General features: G+C 32.4%; 1 protein-coding gene across 3 annotated transcripts in view; it reads right to left on the reverse strand.

The window, feature by feature from the left end:
• The window catches only part of LOC143151863 (uncharacterized), a 57,122-nt gene extending 41,809 nt beyond the window's left edge, over positions 1–15,313 (reverse strand). For all 3 annotated transcript variants that reach the window (XM_076321617.1, XM_076321360.1, XM_076321527.1), the window contains exons 1-2: positions 15,104–15,313; positions 7,496–7,731 (exon numbers count right to left, since the gene is read on the reverse strand). In XM_076321617.1, the coding sequence (XP_076177732.1) occupies positions 7,496–7,661 (166 nt within the window). In that variant the 5' untranslated portion in view covers positions 7,662–7,731; positions 15,104–15,313. The remainder of the gene's footprint in view (positions 1–7,495; positions 7,732–15,103) is intronic.
• Between the last annotated feature and the right edge of the window lie 11,142 nt (positions 15,314–26,455).

Raw genomic sequence — 26,455 nt, forward strand, 5'->3', positions numbered from 1 at the left:
ATGGAGAAAATTGTGATTGGAACACTATATGGCGATTAAAAGCAACGCACAGTGATTTATTCGTGACGTCCATTCGATTATTTGCATGAAATTTTATTTGTTTAAAATAAAATAGTATTTTATCGTGGAGTTTAGAATTCTTACTTTTATTACGGAATACGAATAATGGATAAAATTATTTTGATTTCTTAAATTTGTACCGAATTTGTTCCAAAACATCTTGCACTTCGAGTATAAAATTAAATTCGTTTCCCATATAATCGTCAATAATAAATTGATTAAAAATTTACACACAATTACTTTTACGCTTCACGGGATACGATATCGATCTATTTAATTCTACAGAAATCGAATTCCTTTTCCGTAATAATTAATTATAGAATAACACATTGTTCGGCTTCTCCGAAGAACGTGAACATTAATCTTCTTTGCTGCTGATTGCAATTGCTCCAATTAACGAGTTCGTTCGTAAATTATAATTGATAAAGTGAGGAACGTAACCGTTACTCATTATGGGATACATTTTTAACAACTTTCTCAGTCAAAATTATCAAGTACTTATTCGATCGTCCCAAAGAAGCAAAAGTATCGTATCCTTAACTATTTATTTGGAAAAACTTCAAAAATCATCTGTCGTTTCAATTCTCTACGCTGAAAATTACCTCTTGCATTTCATTCTTGAAACGAGAAAATGTTTCTCCTAAGGTTCGAAAATTCACATTCCTTGCGTAAAGATATTTTTATTTGCGACCCAATGTGCAACGTTCGAATGCTTTTGAACGTGATCCAAAGAAAACCTATGTCTTTCTCTTTCCCTTCGTTATTTGAGACTTCAACCGATCGAACTGCTCGCACGCTTCTCCAAGTTCTCGTCTGTGCAACGTTACTTCCCTTTTATCTATCAGCACGCTTCACAAAAATAACCAAATTCTTTCCGGGGAAGGAGAGAATGTAAACCGTCGGGAAACAGTGAGCAGAAAAGTGCAGTCGATCGTGACGTAAGTGGTGAGAACCAAAGAACAGGGTGCAACACTCCAGTGAGTGTTCACGATTCACCTTAAAACTCAAAACACGCTATTACGATAGGAAACTACGATACCGGGATACACTGGGATACAGTGGGTGTCTCGAACAAACCGTTAAATTGAAAAATTGGGTGTAATACTCTCGTGTACGTTTCACGATTCACCTAGAAACTCTGGTCACCTTATTACGATAGGAAACTGTCGTATAAAAGTATACACCAAACGACAATGACCCTCAATTAAACAACCTTCAACTGGTATTACTTAAGCATAGCAATGTAAAATTAAATATAATAAATAATTTAGAAAACGACCAAACGACAACCATCTCAAAAGAAATAAAAATCGACTTCAAAGGAAGCACCGATTCCAATACAAGATGTCCAGAAACACTTTTTTAGAATAATCAATGATAAATGGACCACTAGTGAATGAATGACAAAAAAGCAAACTCCATGAAATAAGAAAAAACATTTATGTTAAAAACCCAGCCCTTTTATCGTCAAGAAGAGACCAAATTCTACCAAGTCAAGAATAGGTTGTACGAAATTGAAACATAACCACTTGATAACAAAAATGGACACACCAAAATGCAACAACTATAATGTGGATATATGAGTAAAACATAGAATAACTCAGCCATAGAAACTCTGAGAGAAACAGCAAAACTACCTTCAAATATTAAAAATATGAAAAGAATAGAATCAACTACTTAGAACAAATCAACCTTTTAAAAAAAAGTATAATTTATTTGTCTGTAAAGATGGAATACCTATGAACTGCGACAATCTACCCTAACTATACGAATATCATGTATTCAAGTTCAATATATACGTTTAAATACGTACTATAGTGTACTGCATTGTACACTAATGTATTATACATGTGGTCGCTAATGACTTATGCAAGTTGGTGCAACCTTCGATAAATTAATCTAAAAAAAAAAATTATATAGATTGTCCTCGAACGAAAGAACACTAAAACCACAACTCTGGAGAAGGTTGCTACAACAAAAGGCTACGAAATATATAGGGTGTCCACGAATGAAAAGGTACTAGAATTGAAAAATAAGGTGCAGCAACTGCTACTGTGAACGAAAGAATAGTAAGATTGTAAAACACGAATGTTTTACAATTCAGTTGGCAACTCTGAACATACTATTACGTTAGGAGACTACGACGAAAAATATGCAAGACGTGGACTGAAATGAAAAGACCCTAGTAGCTTGGCATACGATAGACAATGTAATTCCAAGTAAAAAAAAAACATTTACAAACTATGCGTTCAAAAATGCATTCTTGAAAGGTTGTAAGAGGACCTCGATAATTGCAATTTCGACGATTACGCGAGAGTCTTATCGATTGCATTGCGCTGACAAGTAAAAAGATTATTTAACAATAGGTAACTATATATTTATTGAAAATATACCACGTAAATTGGAGTCTCTGTTAACGAATTAATTATCCCTAAAATTGCACAAATCTTCACCTCCGTTAACGTGCAATTAACAAGATTTTAATATACTACTAATGAAATGTTGTGCTTCTATGTTTTTCATCCTGTAAGCTAAGAAGATTGCAACGAATGAAACTCGTCAGTTTACAATCGTTCGTAAACGATTCTTGTAAACGGTTCTTCGTTTACAATCGTGACAATTTATGAAAAAATTTGTTCAAAATAATTTCCACCTACATATTTGTGAGCAATCGTCTCACCGTATTACATTAATATTATATTATATTAAGGTTATACGATACAATCTTAACTGTTCTCAATGATAAAAATCTGACGATGTTACGTACACTACACTCCTTTAATTGGAATTATCCAGGAGATAGTTTATATTACACCACAGAACAAGTAACACAACATTTGAGAAACACGGCACGCAAAGTGTTTTAACGGGTAACTTGTTAAGAAAGCACATACGAATGACTACAGATACTTGTTCTTCAATTGAATTTAATTGAATGAAAAGTGTAAGGCTGCTTTCTACGACCTTTCAAGAATTCCATTTTATTTCGTAACAATTTCCCACATTTTGCAGTAGTATCACGCCCAATCTCCTAACGAACAGTGCATTCAGGGTAATCGTATGTTAAGTGTTTGTTTTATAGGCTGATGATTGATTTCCTGTTTTAATATTCATCCATCGTAGCCTTTTCTAGGCAGAAGCCAAAGTGCATTGTATGTTAAATTTGTCAGAATCCTCGCACGCGGCGTCAGTGACGAAAGCGCATAAATATGCAGTGCATTCACACGTTTGTGTAATTCAATGCAGTTACACACCGAACAGTACCGGCGTTCTTTAAATAAACTAATTACAATGGATGAATTTGCCAATTATCCATCTGGTGTTTTATAAACTTTTACTCATAGAAAACAAATAACACGGAGAATGTTGTATTCGCTTATCAAAGCTTCTTCAATTTGCAGTAACTCGAATAATGAATCGTTTCAACGAATTGTTTGCGAAGTCTACTCAAAATAAATAAAAGAAATTGATTTTTACATTATTTTCTCTCGAATGGACTAACAGTTGTTGTCGCGATTGAAACAGTTGTGCCCTTTCTGTGATTTTATCAAAATTCTACAATCTCTCGAATTTTAATTTTGTAATAGGGTGAATGGTTCGATTCATGGGTATTCACTTTGACGGCATTTTATACTTTACGTATATTGTGAAACGTTTTATTTGTATATTATTTATAATTTAATGTAACCTTAAGTGTACGCGTTCCTCGTAAAAATATAGCTTAAAGAAGCATATTTTATTTTTGTTAAACGTTCCGACCCTTTATTCGGATCTTTTCCGATACAACAAAATTATATTAGTTAGTTCGTATCTGAATTATAAGCAGCCTCGAACATAGGCACATGCATACGTCGAAATAAAAAGAAGATATTGATATAAAAATCGAATTGTTAATCATCAAATATTTACCGAGTCGATCGTCGTACCAAAGGCAGGTCAAAAATAAGATATGTTTATTTTTTATAATATTCGTAATAAATGAGAGATACCCTATCCACATTGTAGAGTTCGAATAATTCTATATATAATAGTACTGCGGTATATCTCATTGGTATTAAATTATAATTGATCATAAACGCTCACCTATGTAATCCATGAGAAATGATATACTCATTTCCAAGCGCGTGTCGCATGTGAAGTGAAATTTCCCACGGACTTTCCTTTTTTCACATTGCTCGTGTTTCCCATGAAAAATACGATAACCTCTTCAACAAGCTCTCCAGACAACCATCAAGCTGTGCTGGCCGTTCATCGTTAACGTCGATGCGTGGAATTTATGCAGCACGGATCACGAACCGATGTTGGATTTACTAACGATTGAATATAATTCGAAAATCATGCGCAACCATTCAACGAAAACCCGAATTGAATTTCTGTCTAATTTTGAGGCTTTGACGGCAGTGCAATAGCGTCGTCCCACATTTGTTTCTCGGCTATAAAACACGTAAGCCAATAATGCAACGAGCGGAATACTGTTATGTAAACAGGAAAAAACACAACGTGTTTTGTATAGATCTGGGTATCCAGGACGTCTGAAGATTTTAACCACGCGACATTGGAATAATTCGTTTTAATTGCGAGCGCTCACGAAATTGTAAATTCGAGAATTCGAGTTCGTCCGAGGTACGACGTTCGGGATTGGAAAATTTTAAATAGTTCAAAGTTTGGAAATTCGAACGAATTTAGACGTTGACGATTCGGTGTCTCAATGTTCGGAAATTCGAGAGAATTCGGAGTTCGATGATTCGGTGATCTGAAATTCGAAAATTCGAAAGAAGACTTTGATCGTTCAGAAGCTCGGAGTTCGAAAATTAAAAAGAGTGTCAGATTTTGACCGTTCAATGATTCGGATTTAAAAAATTCGAAGGTTCAGCGTCCGACAATTCGGAACAATTTAGAATGATTCAAAGGTATGGTGTTCGAAAATTCGAAAGAATTCGAAACTTCGAATGGTCAGAAACTCCGAGTTTCGAAATTCGGAAGAATTCGAAAGTTCAACGTTTGAACATACGGAAGAGTTTGAAGCCAAAGACGATCCCGAAATAATTTTTAAATCGCCAAGGTATTCGCCTTCGTCCACCTAGTTTGCGCCGCAAACGGATCGTTTGTAAATAAATCGTACAACAGGCTTCCGACGTGAGTTGGCACCATCGTGAGTACAATCTCTCTACCAGCCCAACATTCTTCAGCGATCAAGAGTCTCGGGAGAAAAGGAACAAGAACCGCTCGAACACGTTGATCGTGAACACTTCGAATAAAAAAAAAAAAGAGTCATCGGATCACAAAATCGATCGTTACGCAATAAAATCGGTTAACACGAAGGTTCGTAGAATCTCTTGTCCCCGTGCGTTGATCTCGTCCCAAGAAATGGGCCCACATTTTGCGGCGCAGCCGGTAAACGAAGAAATTGTGCCCGTCGGATAAAACATCCGCAAGAGCAAAAGACATTCTCGACCCAGGTGCTGTGTAGCTTTTACTTTTGTCTGTGACAGATCCGGCAAACGCGCGTTTTTCTCTCAGTCAGTCTCGTTCCCGGACGAAGAGCGCTTTGGCATCACGTGGCACAGGTCCAACCGTTGGCCCCTCTTGGATCCACCAGACGCCACTTGCCAGACATAGCACAGCCGGGACCCGAGCCGTTTTCTCATTCGTCTAACGCTGATAATACTGAGGAACTATGCGAGAAATGGAAAACGATTGCGTTCCGTCAAACCTATACGGAAATAGATGCGAACCGAGAGAGACGATTCCTTTGACCCGACGTTTCGAGAAGACTCCGTGTGCATCAGATGGCGCGTTCAATTTTGTTTGATTTATGACCGAACCTATCGGACTTCAGTTCGGAATAAACTAGACGGAAAATATTTTATCGTGATAAGTACTAGGGTAATCTCGTATTGCGTAACACTGGTTTCTGTATAGGGATTGAAACCAGGGCTGGAAATACACGTCGAACATTTCTGTACTCGGTTATTCAAATATTGAGCACTTTACATATTCGAGTATTCGAATGGTGGGTGTACTGATCAAGTATCTGGACTTTTGAAATATTTTGACAGTACGATTTGTATTATCAGTACTGTAACGTCATTGTTCGAATTCTCAATTACCCGATCAATTGTATTCAAATATTCGAATTTTTTTCATGGCATTTGAGTATCTATTAAATATTCCAATAATTGCAGCTCTAGTTACCAAAGAAGGTGCAATAATCTTTAGACGTTTAAGAAATACGCTTCTTGCTCTCAAGCACGGTTTTATCTATAAACGATTTAACTTCTTGTTTTCTATGAATACTTATAAACGAGTAACATTACGTTGTGGGAACTGATAAAATCTCTCTATATCAGACGTTGTAAACAATTTTTAAATAACTCTTTGTACAAAGCAAGTAAACGGAACGAATTATCTGTAAGTGTATATAGACATTAAGGCTTATTAGTACAATACACTTGCAGTAATGTTGCAACTTAGATTTTCTAAAATAAGAGTTCATAATAAAATAAAGATGTGATATCGATTGTTATAAAAAACGTAAATTCTTCGATTCGTATCGCGTTCAATTTAAAAGTAATAATTTTCAGATGTTTTTATTATTTATACCGCTAACTTCAAATTTCACAACGAGAAAAATCTTACTCTCATAATAAGTGTATTTGATTCTATTATTCCAATTGAAAAAAAGTGCAAACGTATATAAATATTAATGAACAATTATTTAAGTTTATCTTGTAATAAAATTCGTTTCTAAGTAACAAAAGCGATGATTGTGTTTCATACTCAATTGCCCATTGTTACATCTACGTGAATTAAGAAGTACCTTTATGGTACCAGTGCTTTCACCGTACATCCTTTTATAGATTTTAGTGCAACGGCAAAACCAAGACCAATTGAAATTATTTAAATTTCGCTTGTTCAAATTGAAAACGAAACGCATGCTACAGAAATTTTTTCTTTTCGCTTACTTTTACTTGCTTTACTGGAAAGCTAGCGGTAGAATGTAGCGTTAACGCTTATCACAAGGTCAATGCACTTGCGGTAATGTCGCGGCTTACATTTGCGATGGAGTAAAGAAGATTTGACGAGAGTACAATCGTTAGAGGTCGCAACTTTTTTATTGCACGAAAGTGTTATTGGAAGTTATTCATTGATCGAGTTCTTTAAGTTCATTGTTCTCGTCAAACTTTGACGATACCATTAACATTATTCAAGCGCTCAGATATTCGAATAACGATATTCGAGGATTCAAATATCCGAATAATGATATTCAACCGCTCAAATATTTTAACGACATTAGAGTACTCGAATATTCAGATAATAATGTTCGTCCACTCAAATATTTGAATAATATCGGTAGGATTTACGATCAGAGTGGCAAATTTCTTTACTTTTAATAACGAACAAAATTACTTTTCGCATTGAGCATTGCACTTACCCTTCTCATAGTTCTTCTGGCCAAGAGAGAAATTGTGATTCACATCTGGCGGATCGACATTGTCGAATAAGTCGGAGGACAATTGTCTTTGCAAGCGGATTGTTTCATGAGTGAGCTCACGAACTTGAATCAGAAGTTCCTGATAATTCGATACCGGAAGCGTCATTGCTGTGCTCTGTGCCCTTCACCGCGCCCTTGGGCCCAATTTTTGGACGAACAGCCATCCGATTCGAATTCTGTAACAAAATGAGTACTATTTGTCACTACAGGGTTCGATGATCGTACAAGGTAGTTTACATTTCAGTTAAACACGCGTTTCGTAGAACGAATAAGATGCAAATATAATTTTTACTTAAAAATCATTTCTCTTCGGAGTTATCAACATTATCGGGATCAGAAATAACAAGACAATCTTAATAAGTTACATATATGTATACATTCCTTCTTGTTAAAGTAGTTGATCACATTTTAAAATAAAATTACAAATATATTCTTCTTTTAAATAAAATTATTATTATATCTCCCGATGCATTCGACAAATTTAACAATATTTCATTTGGAGAAAATCTCTAATTTCGTTGAATTCAATTTCTAAACAATGACTATCTTTCGCGCCAATATTTGTGCCATAATTTACAAGAATATTATTTTCCTTGTCTTCAAAACTTTATTTCACTATCGAAGTTATATAGCATACGCATCAAGAATTTTATAATGCTAGATTTAAAATTTATACAATACCTCTACTTTCTACGCTAAAATTATTACACAATGATATTCTATAATTATATAATAATTCATGAGAATGAGTTCTAATAATGTAAGAGGAACGAGGTTGTACGAGATAGAAAGAGGATATCAAACCATATTTTGAGAATTAATTTTAACCAATTATTGTCCTTCGACGATAATCGATGAAATTTTTAGCCAACAAGAATTGCGCATATCAATATTATACAATCGCAACTCGCATCGATCCCAGGCTACTCAAACCAGTTGCTATATACGAGGAACCCTTGTAGTTGAATAACTTCGAATCACGAGTCGTTGCAATCGCAAGACTCTGTTGCACGTACATATATGCATGTGCAGACTTAAGTGCTGTACTCGTTCGTGCTTAAAAGAGCTTTTGTCAACGGAGAGGAAATGCAGCAATCCTTTCTTCTCCGTCGATACTTGCACAGTATGTAAAAAGTGCACGCACACAAAGAGAGGGAGGAACCCCAAAGTTGCATTCGCGTCAACTGGTTTGTTTGTGCACCGTCCAACGCATAGTAACCATAAGCGATACATCGTTCGTCTTGTTTTCGACCAGTTTTTTGGTAAGTCATTAGGACAGGTTGAACGCTGAGCCGGTCCTTAGGGACCAAAAGTTGTTCGCATAATTGGGGTTAGATTTCAAAGCGGACAAAACTGTACGTCGTTTTCTCACAATTATGTAATTATTCTGGTACAATATGTACACTCCCATTTCAATATATTTCATCATTTATTTTATATATATATATATATATAATCGTTTGAAGAAAGAAAGAGTTTGATCATTATTTTTACAGAGTTAATAATATGTGTGTAATTTTACTATTCTTGTCGAAGCAAATATATTTGTAATAAAATTATCCGTAAATGCAAAAACGCGATTATATTCGTTCGATGAATAAAGATAAATTTTTGTTGCACCGGACGCATAATCAAATACTTTCAAACCGTGTTTCATTCACAAAAATATATTCGAATTTGTATTGTAAATGTACCGAGTATTCGAATGTTTTATGTTACTCGAACCGGTAGAATTTTTCGAATATGCAAATGATTCAAATACTTGGGAAATTATTATATGCACTTCTACTTTTAAAAACTGAATATGAGAGTTACCAATAGATTGAATAGGTACTCCTAATGAAAATGAGCCCGAACACGACCACATTAGGACAATTTTCAAATTGAATTATTTTTAGTATCTTACGAGTGGTTCGAATAACGTATAATTAAAAATAATCCGAAGTGAATTGTGTTTGTACTCATTTTCGTCGAAAGAGTCTCGTCAAACCTCCGATAATATTCTCGTGAAGATACAATACTATTAAATATGAAAAATGTAATTTTCATTAATGGACAAAACACACCCTCCCCCCATCCGTAATTTTACATGCGGAAGGTAAGGTAGAAATTATTATCAAAGATTTTAGCCACACTACGACCGTCCATATGACCATCAGGTTACCAATTTAATCAACCCTCGTTCCGGAATTAGCAAATCGACCCTCTCTTAACGCGTTATCTACCTTGGGGTAACCACGGTAACCTACGTTATCGAACTTTTATTGTTTCAAACGAATGTCAACCATCACTGTGACCTTTCCTTATTAACAATCGTAATGACATATTATACAATTATTGTCAAAGGTGTTTTGTAAAAATTTTATCGTATCTATAATTTTGGTTCGTACTTTGAGAATGAATTTCTCCGATTGAAATAAATTCGACTCGTATTACTCGCAATCTCGGAGACTTGATCGATCACCGTTTGGTGTTACTATACTTGATTTCAATTAGTCCATTCTTAATGTGAAAACTTTGAATTCTAGGTGAACTCGTGGAAGGAACACAGTTCATGGAAAATAATATCACGGAATGGTGGCGTAGCGGGTCTGCCAGAGCGCGTCTGTTTCGCTTCGTGGTCCATGACTGGAACCAGTCTAGATTGCAACAAGAAATAGGTAGAAACTTGGCTGAATGCGTCTCTTAAAAAGAGAGGATTTCGACGCCTTTTTACGGCCACAAGCGAAGAAACGAATCAATACAGAACCCTGTTTTCGCAGCTAATTGATGTAACAATAATTGTACAAGCATTGGAATTCTATAAAAAGTATTAAATATTTTCATAATAAACGATAACAAGTGTAAAAGTTATGACCTATTTAAAATTCTAGCTATTTAAAAGGAGTTGAAAAAAAATTTTCTTGTTTACGCTTTTAATGACTCGATCAACACTTGAAAGGAAGGAACGATCATTTTATTCGGCAAGTAGTAGTAACTGGTTAAATTTCACTAAAAACACTGTAATTGGTACGTATGATCCTTAAGTCGAAATGAGACAAATTATATGTCATATTAATCAAAGTTAATACGTCAAATACAAGATGCTGGTACACTGGTAATTGAAGCAGTAAGGAACTACTAGTTTTAACTATTTAATTACTTTCCCTATTTAGGAGACTAATTGGGTATTCGATCGTTTGACTAATTGTAAGTATATATTTGATTACTACAATAAGTAGTTGACTATTTCACTGTTCCATTGTTCAATTTCTCAACCATTCGATTATTCGACTACTTAAATATTTGATTAGTTATCTATTTGACTGTGTGAATCTTAATTGTAACGTTAAAGACACTGTGATGGAAATATGCAACTATATAATATAATACTTAGCTTCTTACCGTGAAACCATTTCAGTGCTAACATAATGGAATCATGCAAAAGTTCTTACCTAATAACATACAATTGCCAATTATTTATATTACATAAGCAGCAAAGAATTCTGCATATAAAATATTTATCAGTTCATAATGCAATTAACGAAAGGAAAAACTTGAAATAGTATTATTACTTTTCAAAACGTAGAAGAAAAACAAATAATTAGCTCGTGAAAATTGTTCAATTTCTTTTTCATAACACTGCAATCGTTTTTAGAACAATATTTCGGAATTAATTATCTTTTGAAATACTTTGCACTGTGCAATACTTTTTGAGTAATACCTATTCATATAATGTATTCATTTCTTTTAAAATGCCTAATATTTAATATAAAAACTAAGAGCTTATTCAAATGTGTATTAATAATTAATAGTTAAAAGAAGATAGCGATCAATTTTATTGTAAGGAACAAACAGTTGGTTACGTTTCTCAACTTCTCTTACATAATATTACAACACCATTCCAAGAATTCTTCACAATAAATTACCTTGTTAAATATAACGTTGAAATTTTATGATACAAAAGTTTGAAAACAACTACATAACAAGTGCTCTTAATAAAGAATGCTTCAAATGTAATCTAACAGACGTATGCTTGGACAAATCTACTTTAATATATTATCTGATTATAAATTACGTGTTTAAGTACTAGCTTGGCTATTTGACAATGTATTACATCTCTAAAATCACCAAAGTTCCTCGAAAGCTAAGCCTGACCAGGTCACGCATGCAAAGTGCGCGCGCAAGAGTCACTACGTACCCGAAGACTCCATTTTATAAGCGCTTAATGCCAAAACCGTGCTCCAAAAATATATTCGCGGCGGCGTTGCCCCCTTTGCTATATTACGTGGAATTTATTAATACGATCAACACTCCATCAAACAGAGATTACACGTCAACTACCCCTATTTAATAATAAACTTTACTACTCGAAGACTTCAAATCGTTTAAATTGCTTTCAAATTAAGGACACTTGCAAGGGAACGTTTTAAAAAATATTTGAAAAATATTGTAATAAAAAAATAAAATAGTAATAAAATACTAATAGTTGCTTTAGGGATACTTATTTTAAAATTACAAATTGTACTTCTTGTTCAGTAATCCCTTATTAATTAGACATATTGTAAATAGATTTTCAAATGTATTATAGACTTTTTGGAAAATATTTGAGCTGGATGTTTGGAATTTTTACTGTCTGCGCTTAATGTGTATATGCTTAAAATAAACTTTTATTACGAGTGGTTTAGTACTTTCGATGTAAGTAATTCTTTCAATGTAAAAAAACAAACACTTGATCTCCTTATATTAAAAATTCTAACCGGGTATCCATAAATTTGAAGCTTCAAAACATTGAGACAAATTTTAACTCTTTCCCAAAAATCTATTTTGTGAAATGAGTATTTTTATAAGAAATGAAACATTTTTGGGAAAATTGAAATTAATATTTGTATTTTTATATAATAAGTACTCTATAAATCAATTTTATAATATATGCAGGTTCTTAAAAACGTTCTACTAAATGTCTACAAAATTAAATTAATAGTTTAAAATTATGCTTGTACAGAGTACTCTGTTACCTTTGTTAATACATAATGATAAACGATTGGTTTTCGTATACGTACAATGGAATATTATATAATAATTTTATAATACTCTTCTCAGGAGAGATTTATTCAAGAAAATTTGAATCTTTTAATTATTTTTCACCTACAAGGGCTCTTTGAGAATACAAAATATTAGAAATTAAATAAGAAACAATTTTAATTAATTAATTAAATTATGTTTGACTATAATATTTAACAAGATATAAGATACATTATTTGTTTTTGAATTCAATACAAATATTATTGTATTGAATTATATTATTTAATCTTACTAAAACCATTTGATTCGTTATACTTCTATTGTGCACACGGAATTTAGGAAGAAAAGTAGCAACAGTCCGTGAGATTATTATCAGACGATTAACATTTTACGATCGTATTATGCTATACCTATTCAATTCTACCCTAAATACCGTTATATCTCGTTCAAAGAAAGAAGAATTTCCACGTTGCAGGTATATATTATTATGATGGAAACTGAGCATCCATTCCCATTTAGTAGTTCATTGTATGTTATTCTGTATATTATTGTAGTTTATGATTTTTGGCAGGTGTAACGCTTTTGTACGCGATGAACTCAATTGTAACTAAAACAATGCCACGATTTCAGAGCTGGTAAAATCTCTTTCAATTTTCCCTTAATTTATTCAACCTGTTTTGCTTCACTGCATTTGAACAAAATCATTGAAATGGCTATGGCTATTTACTATTAATGTTCAGATTTGTTTCATTAAGACATTATGAATTGTTAAAAAATTGAATTTCTAAGCATGGAAATTAGAAAACTAAAAATGTGAGAATTTCGTTTGATTTATTTAACTCCGTTGTGAAAGTATGTATTATTAACATTCATTAAACATATTAAACTGCTAGAAAAGATAGCCGTTATAAATTGAGCCCTACTGTATAGAAATTTTAAAACTAAAATGCAAATATTTAACCTGGTTTATTTAACTTCATTCTGGAATTATTGAAATAGACATGACATGTTTATTATGAAAATTTATGAAAACATTGTATCCTATTAGAAAGTTCTATCATACATTGGGTTCCAACTCGTTTATTAAACTACATTTTGTCAAAATTATTCATTCGAATATAGCTATATTTGAATATAATTATAAATCCATGTTAATAGAATTTATTCAAAATTTTAAATCATTAGAAAACTTAGTTATAATAAAGCAGATTCTAATTTGTAAAAATGTTTCCAAGCATCATTTCTCAAGGCAGAATAATATTTGGAACTTTCCAAGTAAACCACATAATCATGGAACATTAATTACTTATTCATGAAGCTAATTCTTCGAGAGATGCGTGTAATTAAATGCTCGAAAATTGTGCAGCACCGGATAACAAGTTTTAGAAACGTTCGACATAATTCACTTAAAGTTAGAAGCCGCTCTGGTACAATTTTAATAAATTTATCAAGTAAATAGTCCACGCACATGTAGGTAATTGACATTTAACGAAGTACACGAGCGAAAATAAATAGAAAATCACCTGTTCAAACGAGATAACCAATATTTTGAAATAATCTTCTAATATAAAGTAGGTATACACATAAATAAAATGAAAAAAAAAAAAACATTTAACATTGAATTTCCAACCACGAACATGCACTTTATGTCATACCCAACTAATATGAAACTAATTTAATTTTCAAAAAAATAGTAATTTTATAACATAATTGGCAATTAAGGAATAAATATAGAATACTTTTTCATTAAAAATTCATTAGTATATTTGAAATATTTTGTCACACAATATAAATTTTAAAGTTATTCGAAATATCATAAGTAATTGGTTTCTTGAAAATGATAACAGATAGATTATAGAAGATAAAAAAGAAATATTTTGACAGATATAGGTCCAAAAACCAATCTTCTAAAAGTACTTCATTTTCTATTTTTTAATTCTGTGCGACTTTACATATTGCATTCCTATTATATATTAAGCACAACAATAATTACAACATTCCACAATAATTAATTTTGTTTACATTTTCAGTAATTATACGGACAAAACAATCAAAAACATGCTCAGACCTGTATCGAAATTTCTCCAGAAAGTTGTCCAGATAATAATTTTGGAAAACTTGAATTAATTACTTATTTTGTTACGTTCATCTACATTACAATAATATGGGAAAAATATTAACAAATATTTACTCAAGCTTCTTTCATAAACACTATCGTAACTATGAAACAATTTGTTTTTTCAGATACACCTCTTTCAAGACCATTCTTCCCGTTTTATGTACACCATTAGCTGGTCTATTTCGTACCCGTAACACTGAAATTTCCCACGTAACACCAAAAGAAAACGACCCACCAGAATCGTAAACGAAAAATTGATTGTAAACGCTATTATTCTCCATCCGATGTCCTACACCCATAAACATTTTATCATATAGCTCTCATAAATGAACGGTAGAAGAAGTGATGCTAATACTTGAACAAAGCTCGTCTTGTTACCGAGTAAAGAGTCACTTACTACTGATGCACAGTTTAAAACTGATTACCTTTCAGACATCCGCCACAAGGATTTCACCAGTCCCCAAGCTGCAAAGTATATCCTATATCTCCAACAAGAAACAGGTCTTCCTTTCGCAGACGTTGGTTAACAACCGAAAAGCACACTTCGTGTCATAATAGGTGGAACAGGAAAGTCAATAACAAGACGATATTAACGAACACACGACAGTGAAAGGTGGACACAAGGAGAACCTTCTCCTTCCGCTGCCGCTCGAAAACTCATGGTGCACGCTCGACGCGGCCACGACGACGTTCCCCCTCCCCTTCTTCACAATCCCCTACCAACACCCACGATGGAAGTTAATCGTGACGGAGAAACCCCTCGTGCCGTTTCTAACTATACAGGGTGAGGCGTAATTCGCGATGCAATCAAAAAGAGGGTGAAACTCCTCGTCCAAGGCCAAGACGAAAATGTAGCAGATTAATCTAGTGGTTTACTTACTTTTTTAAAGCCACCCTCGCAAAAAAAACATACTTGCATATGAGATTCACAGACAACGGACTTTTGTTACGTTTATTTTAATCGTTTCAAAATTAACTCGTTTCTATCGAATTCGAACGAATGAACTGTTTGCTCGTTAAATACGAAAAATTCTATCCTTTCAAGAACAGAATACGATGCAAGGCAAAAGTTTAGATAAAATTAATTTGATTACGGATTCTTCTACTCTTGTAATTTATCGTACCAAACAAGATATTCCAACTTGATTAACGATTACCAAAACAAGTAAAAATTCATTTAATGTAACTTTAAAGAATACAAAATTTGATCAAAACTTTCTAATAAACACCACCGTATGGCGATATACTTAAATCGCATCTCACGGTTGTAGTAAAGATTCCTTCAAATTTTAGTCGTTTTATCGTTTTAAATAAATTAATCTGCCGGAGAAAGTGCAATATAAATTTGTGAGATACGTTGCATACCGATATGGAAATCCAACGTCTCTCAACGATTACAATTATGAGCACATTCCGCAGACACCTAAGCTGCGAAGATTGAAAGGATTTGAATCAAATTAATCAATGATAAAATTGAATATTATGCAAATAAAAGACTTTTGAAAAAATCGAGTTTAAAAACTAATCGGATAAACGAACCTGTCCCGTACCAACTTTATAGATTCCTCTTCAGATTTCACAATTAGTCACATATCTACACACATACAACATACATATAAAGTTAGCGGTTACTGTGGCTTAAGAAATGGTAATTTAACCTTCGATTCTTTTATTCTGTTAATTGGCGAACCGTTGTAAACATGATTGCTAATCTAGTTTCAGTTAGAATATACGAGGTTTTCGATATTTTTGCCAATGAAAACGATACTTTTCGTTATAAATTATTATTGTGTCCCTTATACTGAGATCCATCAAATCGAATCATCAAATCATTTTTATATCAATTTTCTCGTATGTGAAGGTCTTGAGGAAATTAATTTTTTATTTATCTTTTCATACAAGTCACTATGTAAACCTTAAACAATTGTTTTAATTATACATTTTAGTATGTATAAATTATTATTATTAAGTATGTTTAATTTATTGTGATTGGGAGACCAAAAAGTGAAATACTTAAATTTATTTTCTTTTATTCTATTTTATCGTTTCATTATTTTTTATTATCTATCAAAGTAACGGATTAAAAAGACTCAAAATTGCATATGGTTTAATTATCTTTGCTGCGACTTTTGTATACAGTATTTATAAAGTTGTAACTGCGCAATAATGATTCCAAAACGTTAAAAACCTTCAGATTTGAAGTACTGTTGATTTTTTCAAGGTTCTTGCAAATCTTTCAAGTACATTTAAAGCGATTAGAACGTTTATATGGAAAAATTTCTTGGAATCTTGCAAGAGAGTGAGCTTAATGCCCATTACTACTTGTATTCCTCACTCCAAACACTAAACACTGCTACACGTGCAGAGAATACACGAATATGATGTTCTGGAAGATTGTCATAAGGTGTAGATAATTATCTCCCATCCTCTAATGGTTCCCCTTGCAGTGGCCCGAGAAAAGGATGCAGAGTGAAACACGAAGATGAGCAAACATTAGTGTAGCTAATTATATTTGAGCAATTTCAGAGTTGAATAACCTGCTATGACAGTTGATTAGCGTTTGCGAAAATGTAATTCAATTAATTCTACAGAGATCATTTTGGTAGAGAGCTAAACGATTTCGACTCGATTGAAAATTTAAAAATGATTATTTACTTATATTCGCCGAGTAAATTATACTTTACTTCTTTAATTATTATTTCTTTTTTCTTCACGGATGAGTTCTGTTGTTCTTTTATCGAAAAAAAAAGGAAGACCGAATTGTGATTTAAATACGGTCATGTTATAGTCAACACGATGAATATACTATTCGATAAAGATAGTTTCACTTTCTTAAAAAATAATTCTTTCACAGATGGCTGATTAAATTATATGACGCACATTCGCGCAAAGATCATCGAGTAGAGAGTGAAAACTAGTTCTACTTTCATTTGAAATTTTTTCTTGATACACTGAAGGTCGTAAATGTACTGATTGACTCGTTACATTTCCACATTGCACGTTTGAGCATGCAATTATAGTAAAACGAATAGGTGGGTGCATAAAATTATAGACAATAGTAACGCTGTACAAGAGGAACACGTGAAGATGAACCTGAGATTAACAAAGATCGATAAAAATTAATTAACATTTTCGTAAAGAAATTAAAATTGTATCAACTCCTTGTATAATGAAAATTAATAATTGCTCCCTCTTTCCTTTTCTCTGAAACGTATATTCAAAGAAAAATTGAGTATTAAACAAATAATATAGTAACACGTTTGCTGGTCATTATGAAAGATTACTTGGCAATTTTTTCTGTTCTCGAATGCTTGAAAATTCGAATACTGATATTTCGATTACTCGAATATTTAAAATAATGTTATTCGAATACTTAAATACTTGAAATAATAATATCCAAATACATAAACATTCAAAGTGTATTCGGAGCATTCGAATATAATAGTTCAGATGTTAATCCTCCTTGAACACACTGGATTTTCTAAAGAATAGTCAGGTTTTCGTTATTGAATTTTCTTGGGATCTTAAAGACTTCAAAACTCAAAATTGTATAGATGAGTTTGTAGAACCTCGAGGAACGTGTGAAAAATTCATCACGTTTTTTAAGCTAGACCGACTTAAAAGTTCAACTAACATTAAAAAACACAATGTATGTAGTTAAATTACCAGATTACACGTGTCTATTGAAAGTTAAATTGTTTGAATAGTTCTAGCTTACTCGTTAGAATATCTTCTCTCAGGAAAGAAAATAACTCGAAATATATATATATACATATTTAAATTTATTATATTAATAAATATATCTCAGTTTAAATTATATTTTATATTTATAATTATATAAATTATATAAATATAATTCCAGTTTGAAATATAAATTAAAACGGTCATAGCAAGCGTAGTTTAAATCGTGTGTTTCCATTCTAAGATTTGGGTCCTCCTCGATGGATTCATAAATGAAACACTATATTTCGTTGATGTAAGGTTAAATAGGAAAGAGGATAAAACACCGTTGAATTCTTCGATGGTTAATTATAGTCGCAAGGTTTGAGATAAAAACAGAAGATGCCTTGGCGAGAATGTCTACCGGTTTTCGAGGAATACCATAAAAGTACAAAGCTCCATGTGTGACCCGCCTCTGGTTAGTCATAAAGAAAAGCTGTGCATGGTTTGCAAGGCCTTGTTATGTTATATTCGTAAACACGTGCTGACTGCAATTGCTACGATACATTCCATTTACATAGTCGAAATAAAAAATGTGGCGCAAATACAGAGCACGTAACTTAAGTACTTGGTGTTCTTTATCCGATTTATATAAGTTTACAAGATGAGGCGTAACACGCGGTACAACCGCTGAAGAGGGTGATTCTTCGAATACACAGAGTATCCCATTCAAGCTGAGAGATGCACCTATAGTGTTGTTTTTAAACCTAAGTCAACCCAAAGTTTGGAAATAGCGTACGAATAATAGAATAATTACAATAAGTAAGGTGACTGGTATTTTACATTTTCTTATTTTCTAGTGCAAGTTATTTATTTTTATGTATGAATTAAAATATTTGTTACAATATTTGATAATTAAGAAAGGCTGAAAAATTCGTGGCAGCACATTCTCAAACCAATATAAATAAATAAATTTAATGAATCTAAATATAAATCTTATTATACAATATAATCCAAATTATTAATCCAAACATAATCCTACTATGAACACATATTTCCGTACCCAAGGTCATTTGAAGGACGTTGTTGTCACAAGTTATTGAACTTGTTCCAATGACGGTTATAATGTCACGCGAACAGAAACATGTTTCCGTTTTAAAAGAACACGACTGGCCTTGAAATCCCTTTAAGAAAACGACCTTGAGGACAAAATTTTTTCGATCGTCATACTTGTCTCCACGAACCTTCCAACTAGTTCTTGAGATATCTTTTCGTATCATCGAAAGCAACAGCAATATTTAAGGTTAAGTGTAACAAACTGTACAAGGTGTAAAATAAATCGAAAATAAACAATCAAATTTGTTCCTTGTTACACATTCTATGAGCCATTTTCGTTAATCTTATTTAAAAGTTGGATCTCGTAACTTGTTCCTACTAATTATTTTCATCGATGGTGCACCCGTTTATGTAAATAAATATTTTCTTTTATCCTAGATAATTTAGCTCTGATAGATCTGCAAAGTGGTAATGCTACATTTTTTATAAATTCTTTCTCCCTATATTTTTTTACATGGGACTGTACAACTTTTCTACCTCAAAATTCTTACGAAATGATTTTACGTTTTTTACAATACCAGCTAGAAAATAACTATCATCGATACAAAGTACGTACATAGATTGGATACTCTATTGGACGTGATTATAGAAAATTTTCTATAAACGAATATTCTGATATAGAAAAAATCGTTAAAAGCTTATAGAATTTTGCAATACTTTCAATTGTACGCAAGTTTTCGCATAAAAACGACATAGCAAAAGATAACAAGTTTCGAGGGAAGAAGGAAGTTTTCTAGAGTCCTACATGGAGGGTTAGTCTTTGCTAAACTTTTGCACGTTCTACGAGCTCCCGTATCATTCTCATAATTTCCCTCTTGAGGCAGAAACAGGGGAGAGCACTCTTCACGTGCGTGCGCTATCCTGCGTACAGGAAATAGAAATCCAATACGTTCACGGTAGTGTCGACTGAGAGAGCGAGTTTCCACTGTTTCACCTTATCCTCAGACTTGAAACACACACGTCTCACTTTCATGAGTAAAAAAATATCCAAATCTTTCTCAATAACTCAATTTGATCCATCAAAAAGTTCCTATTTCTAAGCTGAACCCTTGTTTGACGAGGAAACGTTACTCGAGACGATATTTCGAACGTGGACTGCTTGTTGAATTATTCTGAATTCGAACACTTCAACGATAAAAGTATTCGGTAAATACAATTCGACTATTCGAATACTCTTTTAAAACTTTATTATCGTGTAGAATATTTTATTAACGATAACCTATTGATCTTTGTTTCGATAAAACGAAAAATTAATACGTGTAAGAGAAGGAGAAATAATTCCGGCCATTGTTATTCCTTAAAACAGAAAACGTGTTACGATTTTCTATGGCACTGCCACCTATTAACGATACGACTAGTTAAAATTCATCGTTTCCGTGATGTTAGCAAACTTTGTTTTATATTACTCCGTATTTATATTCGAACATAACCTTATAACAGATATTGATACGAACGATTAATCGTTAAATAAAAAAATGTTTCTAGTTTCAAACTGATATTTGATTTCAATTCAACTCGATGTATTACCTCAAATATCTGAATATAAGGTATGGGGTAATACTAACTAAAATGAAGTTAGTAAATGTTAGGTTAATAGCATCGTTTTGTTCTGGCTTGGAAGATGACTTTCAAAAGGAAAACATAAAAGGGAGATAAAAGAAAGCTAAAAAAGAAACTGAATTTTGACTCGAGCGATTCAGATATTTATGAAGAGAAAGCAGTGGACGATATTTACTCATTTTATAAAGAATTCGGAAGAGGTGGTGAAAGGTGGTTCTGATGGATAGCATGTGGTCAATGGGCACACGAAGAGTGTTCAGAATGGAATATCCCTGAAGCGTACATTTGAAAATTGTGTAATAATTAAGAATGCTGAAACGAAAAATAATAAAATTTATAATTAATTTAACAGTTTTCTTTGTCTCGCTTATAAGAAACTATCACGATCAAATGATCTTTCTCGATTTTAAGTGTTCGATTTTATTACAACGTAAATTTATGCTTTCTCGGTCATACTAATACAAACTATGACCCATCCACAGAGACGAGATATCAATGTTCACATTTTAATGCCTGCGTGATCAGTTATGTAAGTGATCTGCAGTTCGTTCCTTCGAGCACAATTCTTACTCATTGTCAGATATTGAGGGCTCTTCATCGTATCGATATAAACCGAACAATTTGAAAAAACGTTTAGTATTCACACCGCATATCTTCTTTTGAGCCGCTTGACTCGATTCGAACCGTTCGATTTCCCACGAGTTGCGCGGTTTATTCGAATTGTTCGATTTCTCTCGAGTTGCACGGTTTATTCGAACATTATTCGGTTCGTTTTTTTCTGAACTTTCCAACACCTCCGGGCTCTTAATGGTGACCATCGATTAACGAAAAAAAGACGCCAAATTCAAGCCGACGCCAAACATCTGTACTCAGGGTCATAGATAAAAAAAAAAAGCATTCAGAATAGAAAAATACCTACTCGGGAGATATCTTTTCTATGGTACCAACCGTTTTCTTTTTAGATTTTGACCGTGAGTAAATCAGAGTCTTGGAGCAGCAGTATAGTACAGATAGCAAAATCGAATAACGAAAAAAGTATTGAAAATACAAATAATATTGAGAAATGTGACAATGAGGAAACGACTTGGGAGAAAGTATCTCAGTGCAAGTGACAAAAATTGTTTCGTGAAAAATTTATTTCACGAGGCAATAACCACAATAACAATGAAAAAGGTTGTATACAATATTTGAGGAGAATTGAGTAGAATTTTAGAACTCTGGAAGTAACAGTAATAATAGTTCTTAACGTTTTTAACTGAAGAATAATGATATTCAAATAGTGAAAGATTTTAAATTTATTCGTAACATTCGAATGCCAATAAAATATTCCCCTTGCAACTTAATTGACAGTTTCGATTTTGTTTCTTGATAGTGGGAACCACTCTATTCAAGTCTATTGTCAACTAGAGACTATCAGAGATTATTTTTATTCACTGTTAATTATATATTTCTGCTGATCATTATCCGTGATTTAAAGATTAAAAGGCGCGCGCTTCTACCAGTAGTAATTACATGCGAACGTGAAGCTGAAACGAATTGATTCATAGATTGAAGAATTCATCGTGTCATATACTCTGCTTCGTTATCCGCTAAAGCTTTCATTATGAACTTCAAACAAGCATTGATGTATCAAGATACGCTTACTTGTGCTATTCCAGGAGCTTGACGTTAATAAGCAATTCATTAAATTGGTCGTCTCGTTTGAAAGACGCGAAATCAATTCGTGACCCATATAATCATATAGCTCTTTCGATTACCGACACGCAAATTGGAAAAGATCAAAAACATTTCGATCAACTTTCCATGCACGGGCACTACAATAATTAACTAATAACGATGAAAACTGTATTAATTACGCAAATTAATTGATTAAATAATACAAAATCTATCGTATAATTGGTTATTAGTGGTATCGTTACGAATCAAAGTTTTGTAATTATAAAAGGTAGTACTTTATAAAGAAAGTATTACATTAATAAATTTCAATTTCTAATATTTTAAATTTGACTTACATATAATAGAAGATGTGTTGAATTTTTATTTTTATAAGTCTATTATTTTATAGCAAATATTGTTAAAGTTTGTAATTTTATAATTCATAAATGTATTATTTAAAATTTCATTTTTCTATTTTTAACGATTAAAATATATTTAAAGATATTATGTAAATAAATGTTCACTATAATATATATATATATATATGTAGTAATGTATTACTACATATGTAAAATTTAATTACCTGATTGAAAAAGTATTCATATAAAATTCGAAATATTAAGTTAATTGAAAGTATTAAGTTATTACATAATTTATAAAAATTAAAATTTGTTGGGTAAATTTAAAATTTGAATTCATAATACAATATATATATATATAAATAACTTAATATTTTGAATTTTATATGAATACTTTTTCAATCAGGTAATTAAATTTTACATATGTAGTAATACATTACTCCGTAATGTGCATTTAATTAGTTCTACTATTAAAAAATAGTCTTTATTAAAAACTATTTATTGAAGTAATTATTTTAATTTCGTATAATAATTTTCAAAACATCATAGATCAAACATGCAACAGAACGTTACAAGAAAAGTATTTAAATAAACGTCAATGAACTTGGTTTCTTAGTGGCAATGAATGTTTTCGAAGTTTAAATATAAGGTAATTAAAACATTTGAAAAATGTTAGTCCTGAATAAGTAACAGGTTACATAAACAAATCAAGGAACAAAAATAAATTATTAACGCTTGAACTGGCACGTACGGTATACTTCACGGAAGCAACGTGCAATATATCAGTAGTACCATCATTTTTCACTGTTATAAACTATTACGAAAATGAAATTGCATTCAAATTACATACCGCAGCATTATCATTAGCACGGAGAATATTTTTTATCAAGAAACAAAATATTTTAATTTTGGCGCTTAGGTTATTTTCAACAAAAATGCTTTATATATAGTATCTATAAGAAATAAGTCACAAGTTTCGATAAACTGAGACAACAGCGTCCAATTGGCGACTAAAAGACCATGCCAATGAAATCACGTATACGTGACACCGGTCGATAACCTCTGGCTGAGTAAAGTCACATATACGTGACAACGGCCAATAACCGTTGGCTGCGAGTAGTTACGTATACGTGATAGTGGGCGTCGAAGTGTTCAATGATCTCTTTCTTAGATATTCTTTCGTACCAGTTTGTATTATTATTATGCTGATGATAAATATGGATTTACAATTTTTAAAGTTTAAATGCAAAGTGATTAAAATTTTAAATAAAATGATAGATTTGAACCTTTGAAACTTGGACCGGAATTTGAATAGTTTTGTATTGATAAACATTTTTTTTTTTAATTATTGTAAATCTACAGTTATTACCAGTATAACAATACAAAGTGATTATAAAAAGTACGTATAGAAGAAATTGTTCAACATTTTCATTCCAACCCTACACATTAAATATGTGAGTTGAATACATCACTCTGCATAATGGAAATGTAAGTATTTAAGAAACAGGATATTTTGCGATAAATCAATACAATGTGTCATAAATTTAGTAAAGTACTTAATGTAACCAGATACCAAACTCGGATTCTGCCATTTTTATTACAATTTTCTCGATTACATTGCACGATTTTATAATGTTAGTACCGAGAGAAAGTTTTCTTGTATAAGAGATAATGCATTTGATGGCCGATTACAACTATTCATTTAATTGTACATGTCACTTTCACACTTTTTTTTTTAGGTGAACAACTTCTTCGTTGCAAATGTGTATATAGTCTTCGTTGAAGGAACATTCATTTATTATCGACGTGTATCTGATTGAGAGACCTGAGCATTGTTCAAATTATTTCAGGGTTATTGTTCGAAAAGTTATTGGCTTCGTTTCGAAGATTGCTTTCCAATAATGCTCGAATAAAGAATTCATCTCCGAATTATTTAATTGCGACCACCATTCTGTATTGAAACAATGGCTCTTGTTGATATAATTTCGCATACTTTTCCGTATATTTTTATTAAAATTTCTATTGTCGCTTGAATAACAATCCGAATAAAAACATTTAGAATAATCAACTTTCTCGCTCTGACATAACGAACTATAAATAAAAATCGTATTTTCAAAATTGAAACTCGCTCGGGAGCAAGTTTAAGACTCTTTATTGTTTGAACTGAAACGATTACGTTATTGTAAACTATGATGGATAATCAAAATAGTTTATATCCTAACATCGGTGAAAATTTTATTATATGTTAACTGTACAATTAAAATAAGATTTAATTTTGGGTTTAGATGAAAATTAATCTGGAAACGCATTTCTTCGTAAAAAAATGTTCAGAAACGTTTCTCGATTGTAATCCTCCCTTAGTAAATATTGAAGTGAGAACAAGATACGCGTGGCGTTGTTTATCAACATTGCCGCATCCCATCAGGCGCACAAAATATGTATAACAAGGACACATGGTTAAACAACTCTTACGTTTATGTGAACTCTGTGTATTGTTGTTTCCAGTAAGTAAACACCGTTTATACGGTCGATAGCGTAAATGTGTAGAAGAAACGCGGTTCGCCTAGTACGATAACAGCAGAATGAAGACGCGTGGTCGTCTGCATTACTCCGTGGTCCACAACTGAAACCAGTTCAGACTGCGCAAAGAAACGGGTAGATACATGTTAGCTGGACATGCCTCTCGAAAGAGGATCTCGGCCTGTTTTCTTCCGTGGTTGGATGAATGGGGAGAAAAAAGTCATGAATCTCTCCGTCTGCAGTGTCTAATAATAGCGTCGTTCGATGTTTCTCTTTCTAGGGAGTGAAACGAGCTTTTGGAGAATCGATAAAAGTTCTTTACACGTGTGGCAATATGCCTATTTTCGAGGCTTACAGCACTACTAAATGGTAGCTTTAAGATAAGCCGGATACCTTTGAGGATTCAACGTTGCAGTTTATTCGGGGTCGACCTAAACGAAATTTTCTGAATTTACGTGAAAGTACTTGTATGCACGTATAAATAAAATCCTCGTTCGTATCTGTCCATTTGTTACCGCGTCACGAGAAAACAACTGGAAAATAGCCTGATATAAAATCTGAGTTACGTGATATGGCAAAATTCTGAGGAACAGGGGGGATATTGGAAAACACCAATGGTAAACCCATGTAAAATATCTCTCTTATTGTTACTTCAACGACAAAATTGCATATAATAGAAGTTTTTGCAAATTATATTTAGAACTGAATTATAATAATGACTGTTGCACGTCACTAAAGAACAGATAATCATCAAATGTACATCTCTTTTACAACAGCAATGTATGTAATAGAAGTTGTGTATATATTATAGTACACTGCAAATTAAATATAAAATCTTTTTTGTTATACATACATTTTTTATAGGATTTATAGAAACACAGATATATTTATTCTAGATCCTATTTA

The sequence above is a fragment of the Ptiloglossa arizonensis genome, chromosome 1, assembly GCF_051014685.1.
Source record: "Ptiloglossa arizonensis isolate GNS036 chromosome 1, iyPtiAriz1_principal, whole genome shotgun sequence".
NCBI lineage: Eukaryota > Metazoa > Arthropoda > Insecta > Hymenoptera > Colletidae > Ptiloglossa > Ptiloglossa arizonensis.